General features: G+C 34.9%; 1 protein-coding gene across 1 annotated transcript; it reads left to right on the forward strand.

Moving 5' to 3' along the window:
- The first annotated feature begins 10,918 nt into the window (after positions 1 to 10,918).
- LOC145230202 (casein kinase II subunit beta) lies at positions 10,919 to 15,001 on the forward strand. Its single transcript, XM_080095591.1, has 6 exons — positions 10,919 to 10,958; positions 11,829 to 12,078; positions 13,010 to 13,160; positions 13,718 to 13,793; positions 14,117 to 14,306; positions 14,646 to 15,001. The coding sequence occupies exons 2-6, from the start codon at positions 11,939 to 11,941 to the stop codon at positions 14,734 to 14,736; spliced, it is 648 nt and encodes a 215-aa protein (XP_079951717.1). The 5' UTR covers positions 10,919 to 10,958; positions 11,829 to 11,938; the 3' UTR covers positions 14,737 to 15,001.
- The last annotated feature ends 86 nt before the right edge of the window (positions 15,002 to 15,087 follow it).

A 15,087-nucleotide genomic window follows, 5' to 3' on the forward strand; every position in this document is an offset into this window, starting at 1 on the left:
GGATGTATTTCAAAAATTCGTAGCTAGAGCAACAATCTAGTACCATCAGTCACTGCCTATTTCATTTTACTGTGACAATGTACGCCCTTGTTACATCAATTAACGGTAAGTGCCAAAAACAGAAAATAGTCAAATAACAACAACTTAAATACAATTTACAAACAAACAAAAGACTCAAAGCAGATCGCACAAATAACATCTAGTTTCTGCAGTAGTTGCAATCGACAAGCGAAAGTTCGAAATGGCGCTTGCCTTTGAGCCAGACCGTAGCTATAACAGCGCGTTAATGCGAGCCAGTTTTATCACAGGGAGAGACGCATCGTAAAACCGTCGCCTCTAATAGACGGATCGCGCAAACAAAATATGTATAAACACAATAAATGAACAGGAAAATTGGATTCCACAATCCGTTCCTCACCATTAGGCCTCCATTGCTGACGGATGCCTTTTTATGGGTTTATTAGAAAACGATGATAAAGAAAAAGAATCAAAAGATTTTTGACTGACTTTATCATAAAATTACTAAAAAAATTCGGAACGGTGTTTTCGGATTGGTTTAACACTTTTATGATAATTAGGCTTAAATATATTGTACATAAAGCGAAATGCTCTAGTATTTATTGCTTTGACTGATAATAGTTAAACCTTTTGTACTGAAATGTCTTTTAAAAGAAAACAAAATTCAGTTCAGTATGGTCCTGTCTTATTCTCCTAAGTAACAACAAAAACAAATTCGCAGAAAAAAAGTTTTACATGTTTACAAGTTTTCGTACGAGAAATAAAAATTTGAATGTGTTTTTTAGATGGGGAATACGACAACGTTACTACCTGTGTTTCACAAAATTTTGATCGATACCCCACAAATTAAACACAGGGGGCAGATAAAGGCGTCTGCACATGCGGTCGATACGACTTAACTTGCACCAAGACAAGTAACATAGATGTCTGCTGTCATTTAGTTACTGCTTGTTATTTACCAACAACAGCAACAGTCGAACTTAATGTACGTGAAAACGTATTCCTTTACTGTTATATAAGTACAAGCATAAAAATGTAAGCTATTAAAAATGTACACAAGAACTTATATAAACCTAAAAACCCAAACATTTACTACCTTGTTAAATTGCCTGTAACATAATCCTATTGAACTTAAGGTTATAACAAAAAGTTACAGTTACGATTAAATATGTTTGTAATAAATCAAAGCAGCAACAACAAGTCTGCAACAATAAGGCCAAGTTGTCGCAAACACATCACAAAAAATTGCCTGTAGTTCTGTTGTGCTTAGAAACAATAACAACAACAACAAACAAACAACCATATATAAATTCTCTGCTACACAAGCATTGTCAGCATTTTACAATATCCACTAAGCTCTAAATCCGATTAAATGCGCTCAAACCGGTCCCGCAACACGAGTAGGCAAAATTTTCTTCAGCTTATTGGCAAGGCTGCTCAAACAAAATCACAAATGATAGCAGCGCCATGTCAGAAAACAAGATATGCTATCTACATTTGGTATACCCTTGGGCTAACACCGAAGTTCTGTCTATTGCCAAATTGCTTGCCAATGAAAATAGATCTAGCCAGAACTGTATTATGCAATCTTAGTTGATCGTTCTGTGATCGGGAAACAATTTTGAGTGCTCGAAAAACCAAGCAGGCTTTGCTGTCAGATTCAAATGCATTATTTTAGCTTTATTCTAATTCAGCTTTAACACGTTAAAGCGATGAAAATGAAGTACCTAAACTTGGACAAGACATACCTGGTTAATGACTAATTGTCCTGTGGCGATACTTTGAGCAAAAAATAGCCAAAAAACGGTTCATAAACTTTCCGTCACAGTCGATGTAAACGCAAACAACTGGAAACTGACAAAAACTAATTCTTCGCATTTTAACTACACCAGGCAACATTAATGATTGTTGAATGACCGAGCAAAATAATGTGAGTCGTTCCAACCGCCAGCCAAACTGATGAGCGACCACAGAGCAGTTCTGACCGAATTTCTTCCCTTCTAATTGTTCGGCCTCCGACGACAAACAAATACCACCCACAAGAAAGATTGTTATTAACGCGCGTGCGATTATCATCATTACTGGACCAATCATGCGTTCACGATGGCTACTATTACGTCATAATAGCGAAGCACAGGTTTTAAACAGTGCGTGGTGGAATTTGAGAACGATCATCTTGGAGACAGATAATTAAAATTGCCGCGTTTTGGTGTTTCAGGACCGCGCGCGCAATGCTAGGGACATTTGTTATGATTTTTAATGAGCGTTTGGGCGAATGTAGGCTGTATACCTACGTTGAAGCGTAGGCAAGGTTTTGGTCTACGCAAAACGCCTGCTTTTTATCTTACACCTCGGGTATAACGACAAGCAACCGAGCAAGAAAATCGGCTGCATTTGCCTCCACAGACAAGTTATTTGTGATTCGTAAGTCGTAAGCAGTCACGATTTTAGTTCAATTACCTTGTCAAATCCATCTTCAAAACTTCTAGCGGTTTCAATTCTACAAAACCAACTTGTGTGGTGGATGATTCGGACGACACACTGATACAGAGGTAAAAAACAACATCTCATTGCCAGGAATTGCTAACAATAACCGCTGCATTTACTGAGAAATATACTGAAGTGACACACCGATAATTACATGTGCATGTCGATTTTTAAGACTAATTTGGCAAATTACGATAAATATTGCGATCAGGAGATGTTTGTTGGTTTGGATAGTTAGCTAAGTGTAAACAAATCACTTTTCCAACCCTACTTAACTTGTGCTGCAGAACGGTTAATCAACACACTAGTCCTAATAAAAAGCGGCCTCAATTACTAATCACGGCACGAATATTAATCGAAACGTTTATTAAACTAGGCGTTTTCTCTTTTAAACTATGTGTGCCGGGATATTTATCATGAAAAGTTATTAATAAATTAATATGTGCTATTCAAGGAAAATTCAAGGGTTTGATGAGCAAAATTTTCCTGAAGTTTTTTTGGGCAACTTTTGCCGCAGGCAGTATGGACTTATCACCCCTAGTTTATCAGCATGGCATTCCATTAAAGATTGCTGTGCGGTTAGTGTTGCAGATAACTTTGTGCTAAAAGGGAATGGCGGTTGTCAACACTTTTTCGTCTATAACCGTTTCTAAACCTTTGTTTCATTTTAATAAATTATTTGCAAATATCTTCCCTATTTTCCAGCGAATTACGGAAAATTATTCCAACACTGAAATTAGTACGGCGTTGGGTTTCCATTGTATTTTTGCTCATGCTAATTTGTTTATTTTGTGATCAACACGAACGGTTTCTCTCCACATGATGATATTCTATGACGCAACAATAAGATCGAAAATACGGGGTTAGAATGTGTTTTGCATCGAAAGCTTTTAAAAAATTTACAGAAAATACCTACTAATAAGTTCCGCTTAAAGAATTACAACAAACAATCGATTTCGCAAACAAATATTTTACAAATTTGCACCAAGATATAACATAAGATATATTCTAAAGCAGAAAATCTATTTCACAATTTAATGTAAAACTCCACAAATATTTTCAAGTCAAAATTATTTTATCAGTTAGGCTGAATTTTGGCTAAATTTAACTTCAAAATCAAATCACTTCCCTAAAAGCGAACAAGACTCGACAATCTTTGATTCTAAAATGACAAGGGCGGATAAAAATCGGCGGTGATCGCTTTATCTGCCGAGCTCAACTGCAAATGGGCGGTGACAACAATTGCGCGTTCCAATATAAAGACAGACGCTAAGCGCAGCAAATTCTGCATCAAGGTATAGATCACTGATCGCAAAAAATGCCTAGGTGAATTATTTATCGAGCACAGGCGTGAAACGATGTCTCTTCTCTAATGATGTTAACAACCTTCAAGCAAACCGATCGCCTTTTGCATGTCATCAGACGTAAACTCTTTTTTCTCATAAAATTGCAGTAAATATATCTCGGACAAAAATATTCGTGCGCGAAACTGCGAATCCAATTCACTTTTTTCTTCACGTCGAAATCGCAGCAAGAAAACAAGCGAGAGAAAAAAGAAAAAGGGCGCGTGTGAAACGAGAGAGTTTGTGAAGGTGAAATAATCCATACAGCACCTTTACGAGTGGTGGTAGAGCTTAGCGTTCCACACTGCGTTCCTTGCAAATGTTATTATTGTAATACATTATTAAACGTTCGTGGGGCTTACGTCATGCCAGATGGAAAAGTGAGGCCTTAGTTAAGCCCGTACCTTACGCGTCAGCCGCATATTGCTAGACTCATCAAATAGTTATCCAATATCTCTTTTGTTTTTCTTTCGCCTAGTTTATCTTTCTCACTCGGCGGCAAGCTGTTCCGTGAAACCTACAGTGTCAAAAAGCGAAGGAAAATAATTTCCAGTTGGTGCGATTACAAACCGCTCCAGTTCTAACGTTGAGCAGCTATTTCCAGCTTTAACAAAAATGTCGTTCAACTGGTGTTAATGTTAAACAAAAATACTAGTTGTTTCTATCCATAACTTGTTTAACATTACACCAGTTGAACGACATTTTTGTTAAATATGCAACCTGGTGGACGAAAACGCCTGTACAGCATTTTCTATTTCCAGCTTGGAAATTACATTTGTAAAACTGCGCCTAACAGTTTCTTTAAAACGCATGTACTCGATCTAAATTTGAACACACAGTACGAATTCTACATATCTTTAAACATTGCAGAAACATTAAAAATGTCGCCAAAAAGATGTAAATTTTGATGTAGATAAGGACAAGCACCATTAATAGCGAAATTATGCTATTTTGATCAGAAAGCCTTAAACTACCAAAACAGTTTTTTGTCACCAAAGGGAATTTCTTTTACTTATTTAAATAGAATCTCAAGTATTACGCTTTCCAAATACTTCCTACTACTTACATTGTATGTAAATATAACCAATTTGTTAACAGGACTTTAGGAGAAACGCTCGCTTAAGAGCTTAGAATTTAATTGCCATTTATCGCTAAAAAAGTCTTGTGAAAAAAGAACTTTTTTTACGAAACATTTGCAACTTTGATTAAACTGACTAATTCTTGTAGCGAAAGCAAGTTACTTTTGAAAAACAAATTCGCGTTTCTAAATTTGACGCAAATTTTAGAAAAAGGGGCCACGGTCGCAATTAAGAGACACGATTGATTTTCAAAGCAAAGATAAAAGTAAACGATTGATTTGTGCCCAACAATTATCACCACAAAATGTAATACTATTTTATTTGTCTATATTTCAAAAAATTACATGTACATATCGTGTACAAATATTTTTATTGTTGAGTCCGCTGTCATTTATCTTAAACCAAACGTAGTTAGTGGTGGCATAAAATTGCGCTCAAAATAAAAATTTCGGTTTATAAAACAATGAAAAAGATCAAGCCACCAAAACACGAATGCGCAGGGCAATTTTTTCGATTGCAAACAGCTGTTTACGTCGTCGAGGACGTACAATTACAAGCACTTGACCGTTAACTCAACTACAATCACAAATTAAACCTAAATCCGGGAATTTTGAGGCAAAATTCAACTCAACGCGTCACAACATGTAAGCGAAGAGCCCTGGAGCGGTTTAAACATACCAAGTGTAAAAGTATTTTCATGTTAATATACAACAAGGCGGTTGCAGAAGCGATTTCGGGTCAAGGCTAACGAAAACATTTGGAAGTTACGTCATCGAATCAATTACCCCGTGGATTAACGTCGTTAGTGGAAAGTTCCAATCGAAGGTTTTAGAATGACTTATTTATCAACCCGATTGATTTGGTGACGTAACTATATGCTTTGTTCGTAATAAAACAGACAGCAGTATGGCTTTGTAAAAATTAGTAACTTACAATTCAATGATTTTTTTAGATTTTTCTAGCCTACGCCTTGCCATATGATAATGCTTGGTGACCGGCTGATTCGGTATAGCGCCTTCAAAGTGATTTATATATGAGTGTGCCACGATCGCTGGTCTAAATAAACGCTTCAGGGCTGATCCCAGTTGTGCATTTATGTTTATTATAACAAGTATTCATTGATTGCATCATATTTATATTGTAAAACAACACGTTTGTTTGTAGATTTGCGATTCCTGGTTAATGGTAGCAGAATGCAGCGCTGATCGACATAAAGAAAACGTATTGTACAAATAATTAATTTATTCTAGGACAGGGATATTTGGGTGTAATAAAATTCTTTTGAGGAGATTTGCAGGTATTTTATTCAGTGTTTGGAGTTTGCACGTTGGCTAACCCAGAATTGCATCATACAAATCAATACGTGAATGGCGATATACGTAGATAAAACTGTAAAAACATTACAGAAAAAACTGCACCATTACGTAAAACTTCATGAAACAACCAAATATTAATAGTAACCAATTTTGCTGGGCGGAAACCGATAATAGTTATTGAATCTGGCAAATTGACGATGTTGCGTTTTCGATTGGAATTTACGGTGATTTTTCTTGCACGATTTTTCGCGGAACTTGGTCACGATTATGTTTTCGAAATGTTGGCGGCGCAATTATTGTACGGAAAGTACCAAATTCGTCGGTTAAACCGTATACTGTGTCGTTTCAATATTAAGACGGCAATATTTTAGCTTTTTGTTTGTCACAATTGCCTTTTTTGCCACTTTTTCTGTTTCGTTCTTTTTCACACAAAATAATAATTATTACCGTCATATACTTTTTGCGTTGCTAGTTTAACCGATTTGGTCCATTTAACGAATTAAGTTGTATCATAATTAGGCAGAAAAACTGCATTACATGTCGTTAGCTACAATCAATTCCGAAATTTTTTTAGTGAAACTAATTTAGGTTGTATCTCAAAAATTGGGTTGATCTAAACTGATGTTTTGGAAGCGAATCTCCAAAAAACATTAGGTTAGTTTAGAAAAATATTTAAATCGCAGTGTAAAAATCAATGCAAACTTCTTGACAATGATAACTGCATCAAAAAATTGCAATTTCGGAGGGTGGCTCCAATGAGGTAGGTACACATTTTAAACTTGTGAATCATTTTTATCACAAGACCTCATGTTCTGCTGAGCAATTTTACCAGACACAATAAAACCTCAGGACAGTTTGCTGTTTTATGGAACGTATTCAAGTTATTAATGCTCAGTCTTTATAAATAAGCTGTTGCTGCCAGGCATAATGTATTTGCAATTATTGCTCGCCCAGTAGATTTTTATTGTAAATTAACCGACGTTTCGACGTTCCATAGGATTATTTTACAGTCAAAACATGCTTAAAGAATAGTAACCCAGTCTATATGAAGGTTAATAAACACTGGCGGTGCTAAAGTATTGATTTGGCGGAAAACCGGTTGATTATTTATTTACACTAATATGGGAGAGGTCATAAAATAATTTAATTTGACAAGGTGCCGTCTATCACACATTAGCACGACACTGTTAAAAATTAACTCGTTAACAAAGACGTTTACGACCCGTATTTGCGCTACTGACTCAAGACGCATAAAAGCATGTTTGAAACAGTGTTGGTGAGCAAAACTAAACTGAATATCAACTCTTAAAAACACAATCTCGACCAATTTTTTTAGTGAACGTAAAATTGAACTCTTTCTAATCGCAATAAAAACCAAGACATAAAATGTCAATAGTACAATAACACGCATATTTAACATATTTAACCAAACAAAATAAAGTCCCTTACATTATTTTATTTTCGATTCCTACACACAAAATACTGTTACATCTCCCACAAAAATAAAATAAACAAACAAAGCAGTATTATCATTATTTTTGTATCATTGTAACAGCCAATATCCTTTGGTAGTAGCCCACATCTTAATAAAATATACGGAAAATACATTTATCGACAAGTCCACATGAGTTTAAAACAGTGCAATTGCGCCGCAACCGTTTAAGTAGCACAAAATGAACACAGAGTCGAATATATTGAAACATGTTCTATATATTGATTAGTTTTCCACGACCGGCGGCGATTGGCCAGAAACTCCCTGCAACTTTTAAGACAAACTGTCATATTTCGGTTGGAACGTCACTTTAAAGCCAAAAATAATCGTGGACAGAAAAGAGAGTATTTGAACTGAACAGTGACAGAAAAGTAACGTTTTGTGGTACTTCTAATAAGAAACAATTGAAGTTGCTTTACATAAATGTTGTTGTCTTAAGTATACAACAGTCAAACAGGTTTTGGCCCAGAAAGTCTGTGTTTAGAACTAAAACTAATGTTTCCTGTTTTATCAAAAAACAATATTGTCATCTGACTAGAACATTGTCCACAAATCCCTGCCTGGCAATGTCGCCTAAAGTTTATCTAGCAAACCTTTCTTTTTTGTCTGCTTTTATTCTTTAGTTCCTCTTCGGGTTAAATAGTTTCTGTTTACGTTGGCGTGTAGCAGATACGCTGCTAGATAGATTCGTTGTTTCTCAACTAAGTGCCGTTTTCTGACCAATTTCCTAAACCACACGCGTTATCAAGTTGTTCTGTTTGTTTGTGAAAAGCTAGCGCAACTTAAAAAGTTACACTATTGAACACATTTTAACTAAATTACGTAAAGCCGAATCGATAGCTGTCCACAAAGCATCGTAACAACATAACGCCGGTTCAAATATTCGATTGCTGCACTCATCTTTCAAGCAAACAAAAGCGAAGTAACTACCAGACATACCTCAGATCAGCCAACGCTATCGTTCGTAGCATATCAACGCAATTATTTCACAAACACGAAATCCCAACAGGTTTATAAAGCAAAGTACAAAGAATCAATACACAGGGACAGACAATAGCTTGTATGGGTTTAAATAGCTTGCCACAACTAAATCTTATTCATTGTCGCTTGACAAAGCGTTTAAATGACCTTTGGCGACACCACAGCCTTTGCCTCCGTAACGACTTGCGTTTTACAATAGCAGTTCGGATACGAAAACAGGCGTAAGTCACTAAGTAAAGCACGACATGGCATGCCCCGTAAGCTTCTTTGATATCGAATAGCACAAGTTATTGAATATATGGCTTTAACATGGGAATTAAACAATAGCCTGGAAGCAATATGAGTGCATGGAACTTGATACGAGACGAAAGAACGTGTATAGTTAACACAGAACATAATATACGCTTGATTCTTCCAAAGATGTTCGGGTATTGCCACAAAGTGTTGTTGTTGCAATAACGTCTACTGTTACACGTCAATAGCAATTATTATGTCCTGAATTGATTGTCAGGGATATTACTTTTCCTGTCATAATCTGGTATACTATGCTGACAATGGTTGTTTGTGACACAACAAAATACGGACAACTGGTTCCTAGTATGCTTGTTAGTTGACTTATTTCCAATTGTTTTACAAATCCAAATATTTCCACAGAAAATTAATTAACAAAAGTTAAAATCAAAGTAATATGTTTCAAACAATGTTTATGATTTTTAGAAAATCCACATTTAAAAATGTACTATAAGCATAAAGTACTATAATAAATATTTGATTTAGTACAAATATGATCAAATATTTGAATTTTGCAATCAGTTTTATTCACACAATTTAATGAAATACCAGCAATTTTTGGTAAATTCCTTCAAACTGATAATGAAAAGAGACCTAAACAGCTGCAAAACTATTAAATATAGTTAAATAGTGAATACAATGCCATAAGAATACATCAGTTTGCTGGAATACAGCTTAGACAAGTTACAATTTTATTATCATAACCAAATTTCAACAAACAGTTTGTCATAAAGGATTGAAAGTATTTTTTTTAAACTAACAACTTGAGATTTTGCAAAATAATTTTGGCTTTACTTTAGTGGTTTAACAGTTGATTTAGAATTTTGCTGTAAATGCAAAAATGTACAGACCTAAACAATTATATTGAATTTTGACAAACAAAAAACATCATTTGTGTATTAGGCATGTTTTATAGGAGCAAAAATCTAATGAGTGCAATTTTCGAAAAGCTTTAACCAAAATAAGAAATTTATTTCAATGCAAATACCTCGCCTCAAAACAGAACAATATATGTATGTACACAATAAGTGCACATTAAAAGGGTAGTAAAAAATGCAATCCACAAATGTAAGGTCTAATTTGAAGCAAGTCTTGCATTTTAACAAACCAATGCACAACAATGACCTCAGCAAAGTATCTAAAATAAACAGACACGCCATTCGGCTGCAAACATTTACACTTTATCTGACAATGTGATGCAATTTACTCAGTCTGTTTTGCTTTACGACTTTACTCATGCATGCTAGTGTTGTCACGAGCCCAAAACAAAAACAAAACTCAGATCCCATGAGACCTACGCGCATTTATTGCCGCTCAGATTCAATTTTTTTGAAACAACCAAATTTGAACCTTACTTCTTACTTTTTAAACGAATTGTTTCAGGCCAAATTGTACAAATAATTATACTTTAACAAAATCTGTGCATAGATCTTGGCGTAACTTTCTACTGCGCGATAATCATGTTTAGAATTATTTTGCATACGGTAAACACTACTAAATGTCATCGCAAAGTCTAAAAAGACATAACCAATGGTGGAATTAGATTTTCGTCAGCCGGTTCTATCACAAACTCATATTCTTCAGCCGGTTCTGTTACAAAAAGTCCCTTGACAGTAACCAGTAATGTTAACCGGTTCGCTGATCTCATAAAGTTTTCCTGAAACGGTTCCATACAACCGGTGCGAACCGGTGACGCTAAACACCACGTTTTTCTCTTTGCATTAATTTTTTAACAAAAACATTTAATTGAATATCGTTGCTTTCACTAAAAACATCTGAACCCATTTGTTTTGTTTCACAATTTTTTTAACAACATTATTTATGATTATGCTTGAGTTGTTATGGAATCGAGAAGAGAACGCCCCAACATTTTTCCTAATCCAGGTCACCAGGTTCGTGACCGGAACGGGTTGGTGGCAACGATTTCCAATCTCTTTGTGGGCGGTTGAAGGTAAAAATTCCGATTTATTGGTTTTATTTGTAAAATAGACCCTAATATAAGTCTTAATCGTAAAGCTGTAAAACGAATTACGCAAGGTTATCCTGAACGTTTTATTCTTAAAAATAATCCACCGGTAATTTACCCATTTATCACGTTTTTGTTATTTTTTCTTGCCATAAACGTAGGCCCTAAAATCGTTTATTTGTTTTTAATTTCATCGTGGATTTTTCTGTTTGTTGAGGTAATTATTGTAACGACTAACTTATGTACTTGCATAACTGATAAAACGTTTACTAATGTTGTCTATTTTTTTGTCTTAACCTTTAGTTTTTAAGTGTTCAAATTGTAAAATTTGATTGTTGTTTTAAATTAACAGTGCTGCTCAAATCAAATTAATTCTTCGTTTTCTACATAAGATTAAGTTTTCATTTTTGATGTTTATATTTGCATGTAAAACATGTTTTTAAATAATAAACCATAAGTAGCTTATGCATTGTGTCGTTTATATATTTGCCAATATACTACTAGTTCGTACTACTACAGACAAATTTAATTTTTGTGAAATGCAGTATGTGATAAATTTAAAGAAAAAGGTTTATGTATTAAACTGTTCTATGAGTTATTTAAGTGATGCTCTCTGCTTATTTGTTTTGAGGATTTTACTTTAAATTATTAGCTACACACAACTTGTGGTCAAAATAAATGGGAACCTTATGATAGATTTATTTCAAAAACTGCAGATACATATGTTGTACACTAAAGTCTACCCAAATACCCGACACTTTCTAGTGTGATCCGATCTGTGTTTGAAGTATTTTGTGTTGAGGCACTGTGATTTCCTTTTGTTCGTCTTTTCTTTGAGTTTTATATTTTTTTCAGACTACTCTCTTAAAACTAATTCTGTAAATAATGCTAATTTAACAAAAAACAAAACAAGCAAAACCTGAAACAGACTTCGTGATTAGTGGTGGGTTTTAGTTTGGGAAGTCATGAGTTCGTCCGAGGAAGTGTCATGGATCTCTTGGTTTTGTGGGCTACGAGGGAATGAGTTCTTTTGCGAAGTAGATGAAGATTATATACAGGATAAATTTAATCTAACAGGTCTGGGTGAACAAGTACCGCATTACAGGTAAATTTGTTAATGTTGTTTCTTGATGCACTTCACGATAAGCGATGAAATATTGTCATAAAGTATATTCACTGATCTGTAGTATATTTTTTGTGTGTGTATGTGCTAAAGTGACTTATATATTAAGCCTTAAAACTTCTAAATGAATGGTAAAATGGCTGCATTTATTTATGCAAAAAGTCCAATCAGTTTGTGTTGAATGGAGTTTACAACAAATTTAGCTTGTTTGTGAATTTTTGCTGTCAAAATTTTTACCTTACATTTTTCAAAAACAAGTATTTGTTTGTTTTATTTCGACTAACATTCCTAAAGGAACAAACAAACAACAGAATATTGTGTCACAGAAAAACAATTGTAAATGTCACAATAAAAATCTTGTTTTTTTTGTATTTCAGCAAAACTATTTATTACTTTTATATTTCATATTTATAATTCATCAAAACTAAGTAGTGTTTTTTTGCCATTGGTTTGTTTTGATGCAACGGATAAATAACTTAAGCAATGGCCAAGATCTATGAAGCAATAAGGAAACCCTTCAATTGACAACCAGTAATTCAATTGTATGTAAATATGCCATCATGTCATGTGTTGTATGTTTTGTTAGCTGTGCATTTTTTGTCTTTTTTTCACACCACATATTAAGAGCTTGGGTTAGCCAAAACCTCACATACATTTTAAAACACTACAACCAAAAGCGCGGAGTTTTTAGCAAATCAGTGTTCAATCTACATGTAATAAACTTTTAGCATGTTCATACTTATTTGGTAACCATGTGTTTCGGGAAAGCAAAGTCATACTGTATTCACATTTATTTGGTGTTGATACAGTAGAGTGGGGCTACATATAATGTAAAAATATGCAAGTTTTTTACCCACCATGATTTTAAATAATTACATAAAATTCATGTATCTGTTTTAATTGTTTCATCCAGACAAGCACTTGACATGATACTGGACTTAGAACCTGATGATGACATTGAAGATAATACAAATCAGTCAGACTTAATTGAACAAGCTGCTGAGATGTTGTATGGATTAATCCATGCTAGATATTGTCTCACAAACAGAGGAATTGCTCAAATGGTACTTGGCAACAGGTTTCTGTTTGCTCAACGTTGATCTGTATGAAATTTAAATCAAAACCAATTAAATTATGAAAGTGGTAATCCTGTAAGGTGAACTTATTTGGTATATTATGCTTTAAACAGGACACTAATGTAGATAAACTGTAGCAGCCAAGCACAGCGTATTAACAAATTTGTACCTCTTCCAGCAATGTTTTACGTGTGTTTCAATGGCCTTGTTGCTTAATAACAACTTTGTGTCTTCAATTTATGTCATTACCCTGATGAAGGTATCTCATATGGGACATCAATGGCATATTATAATAAAAACTGCTGGAAGAGCTACAAATTTGTTAATAGGACACTAACATAATTTAATACTAAAGGCACCTTTTTGGAAGTCAAGTCCAGGAACTGTTATCATTAGTCAATCTTATTTGTCACTGTGCTGAAATCTGATGTAAATAGGTTTATGTGCACAGTGCCTGGCCCTGGGGCATATCAATGAAATCACTTCCATCTAATAATCACATTCACATCATAACATGATGCATATGTAACTTGCTTTTTTCACAGCTTGAAAAATACCAGCAGGGTGAATTTGGGCATTGTTCACGAGTTTATTGCGAAAATCAGCCAATGCTGCCGATAGGTGAGTTTATAAACTTAAGTTTTACCCAGTTCACTGTTGTATTAAAATGCCTAGTACTGTGCATGCATGTAGTTCTGTTTTTTGTATATCTCTTAAAAAAAAATTGAGTCACTTCTTTAACTTATTCATGTTGAATTCTAATACACATAACTTACAGTTAGAAAGTTTTTACCCTATTTGATCCCTAAATAGCCAAATTCGATTTGCTTTAAGGGCATATCTTCCCAGAGGTAATTGAAACAAGAATTTGTGTCACAAACAGAACAAGTAACATAAGCATAGTAAACTTTGAAATTTACCTACAAATTTTCAAATACTTTCAGGGCTCTCAGATGTCCCTGGTGAAGCAATGGTGAAATTATATTGCCCCAAGTGTCAGGACGTCTACACACCAAAGTCGTCACGACATCATCATACTGATGGAGCCTATTTTGGCACCGGCTTTCCGCATATGCTCTTTATGGTGCATCCAGAATATCGGCCAAAGAAACCAACCAACCAGTTTGTACCACGGTAAGCATTACCATGGTTACAACAAAATATATCCTCAAAATTTGTTTTCCAAAAAATAACCATTATTGCTGCCAAGCCATCTTAAGGCATGTTTGTATGTTAAAAATGTCTAGTATCCAGCCGGTTCGCACCGGTCCTATAGAACCGTCTCACAACATTTTATGAGATCAGCAAACCGGTTAGCATTACTGGTTACTGTATATGACTTTTTGTAACAGAACCGGCTCGAAAAATATGACTTTTGTGATAGAACCGCTTGACAAAAAAATCCCACCACTGCTTACATGGTGCTGTTTTACTGTGGTAATGAATAATAATTTGTGTTTCAATATTTTTCAGCCTGTTTGGGTTCAAAATCCACCCGATGGCATACCAGCTCCAGTACCAGGCTTCACAGAAAATGAAAAACCCATCTAAGCTCCGCCACTGAACGAGCATGTCATGTGATATATTTCCGTAACCTATTTCTTATTGTGTACTGATGAGCATTGATGACGACTACAGCCTGTTTTTGCTTTCGGATTTTTCACTCATTTTTTTACGGTGCTTCGGTATGGAGCAAGGACAATTTTGGCGCACCCCGGTGGCAGGGAAAGTGCAACAAAGGTTGCTTGTTCGAGCCTTGTTCCACTTGCGCACAATATCACAGTAGATATTGTTCTCACACAATTGAATAAACTATATCTACATGTGTAGAGGTGGAACCTATATTTACAAGCAACAGAAAGACTTTACAAGTAGCAGCAACTTGTGGAAAGGAAAAATTTTGAGATGCAAGCAG

Source organism: Phallusia mammillata, chromosome 5 (assembly GCF_965637545.1).
Source record: "Phallusia mammillata chromosome 5, kaPhaMamm4.hap1.1, whole genome shotgun sequence".
Classification (NCBI taxonomy): domain Eukaryota; kingdom Metazoa; phylum Chordata; class Ascidiacea; order Phlebobranchia; family Ascidiidae; genus Phallusia; species Phallusia mammillata.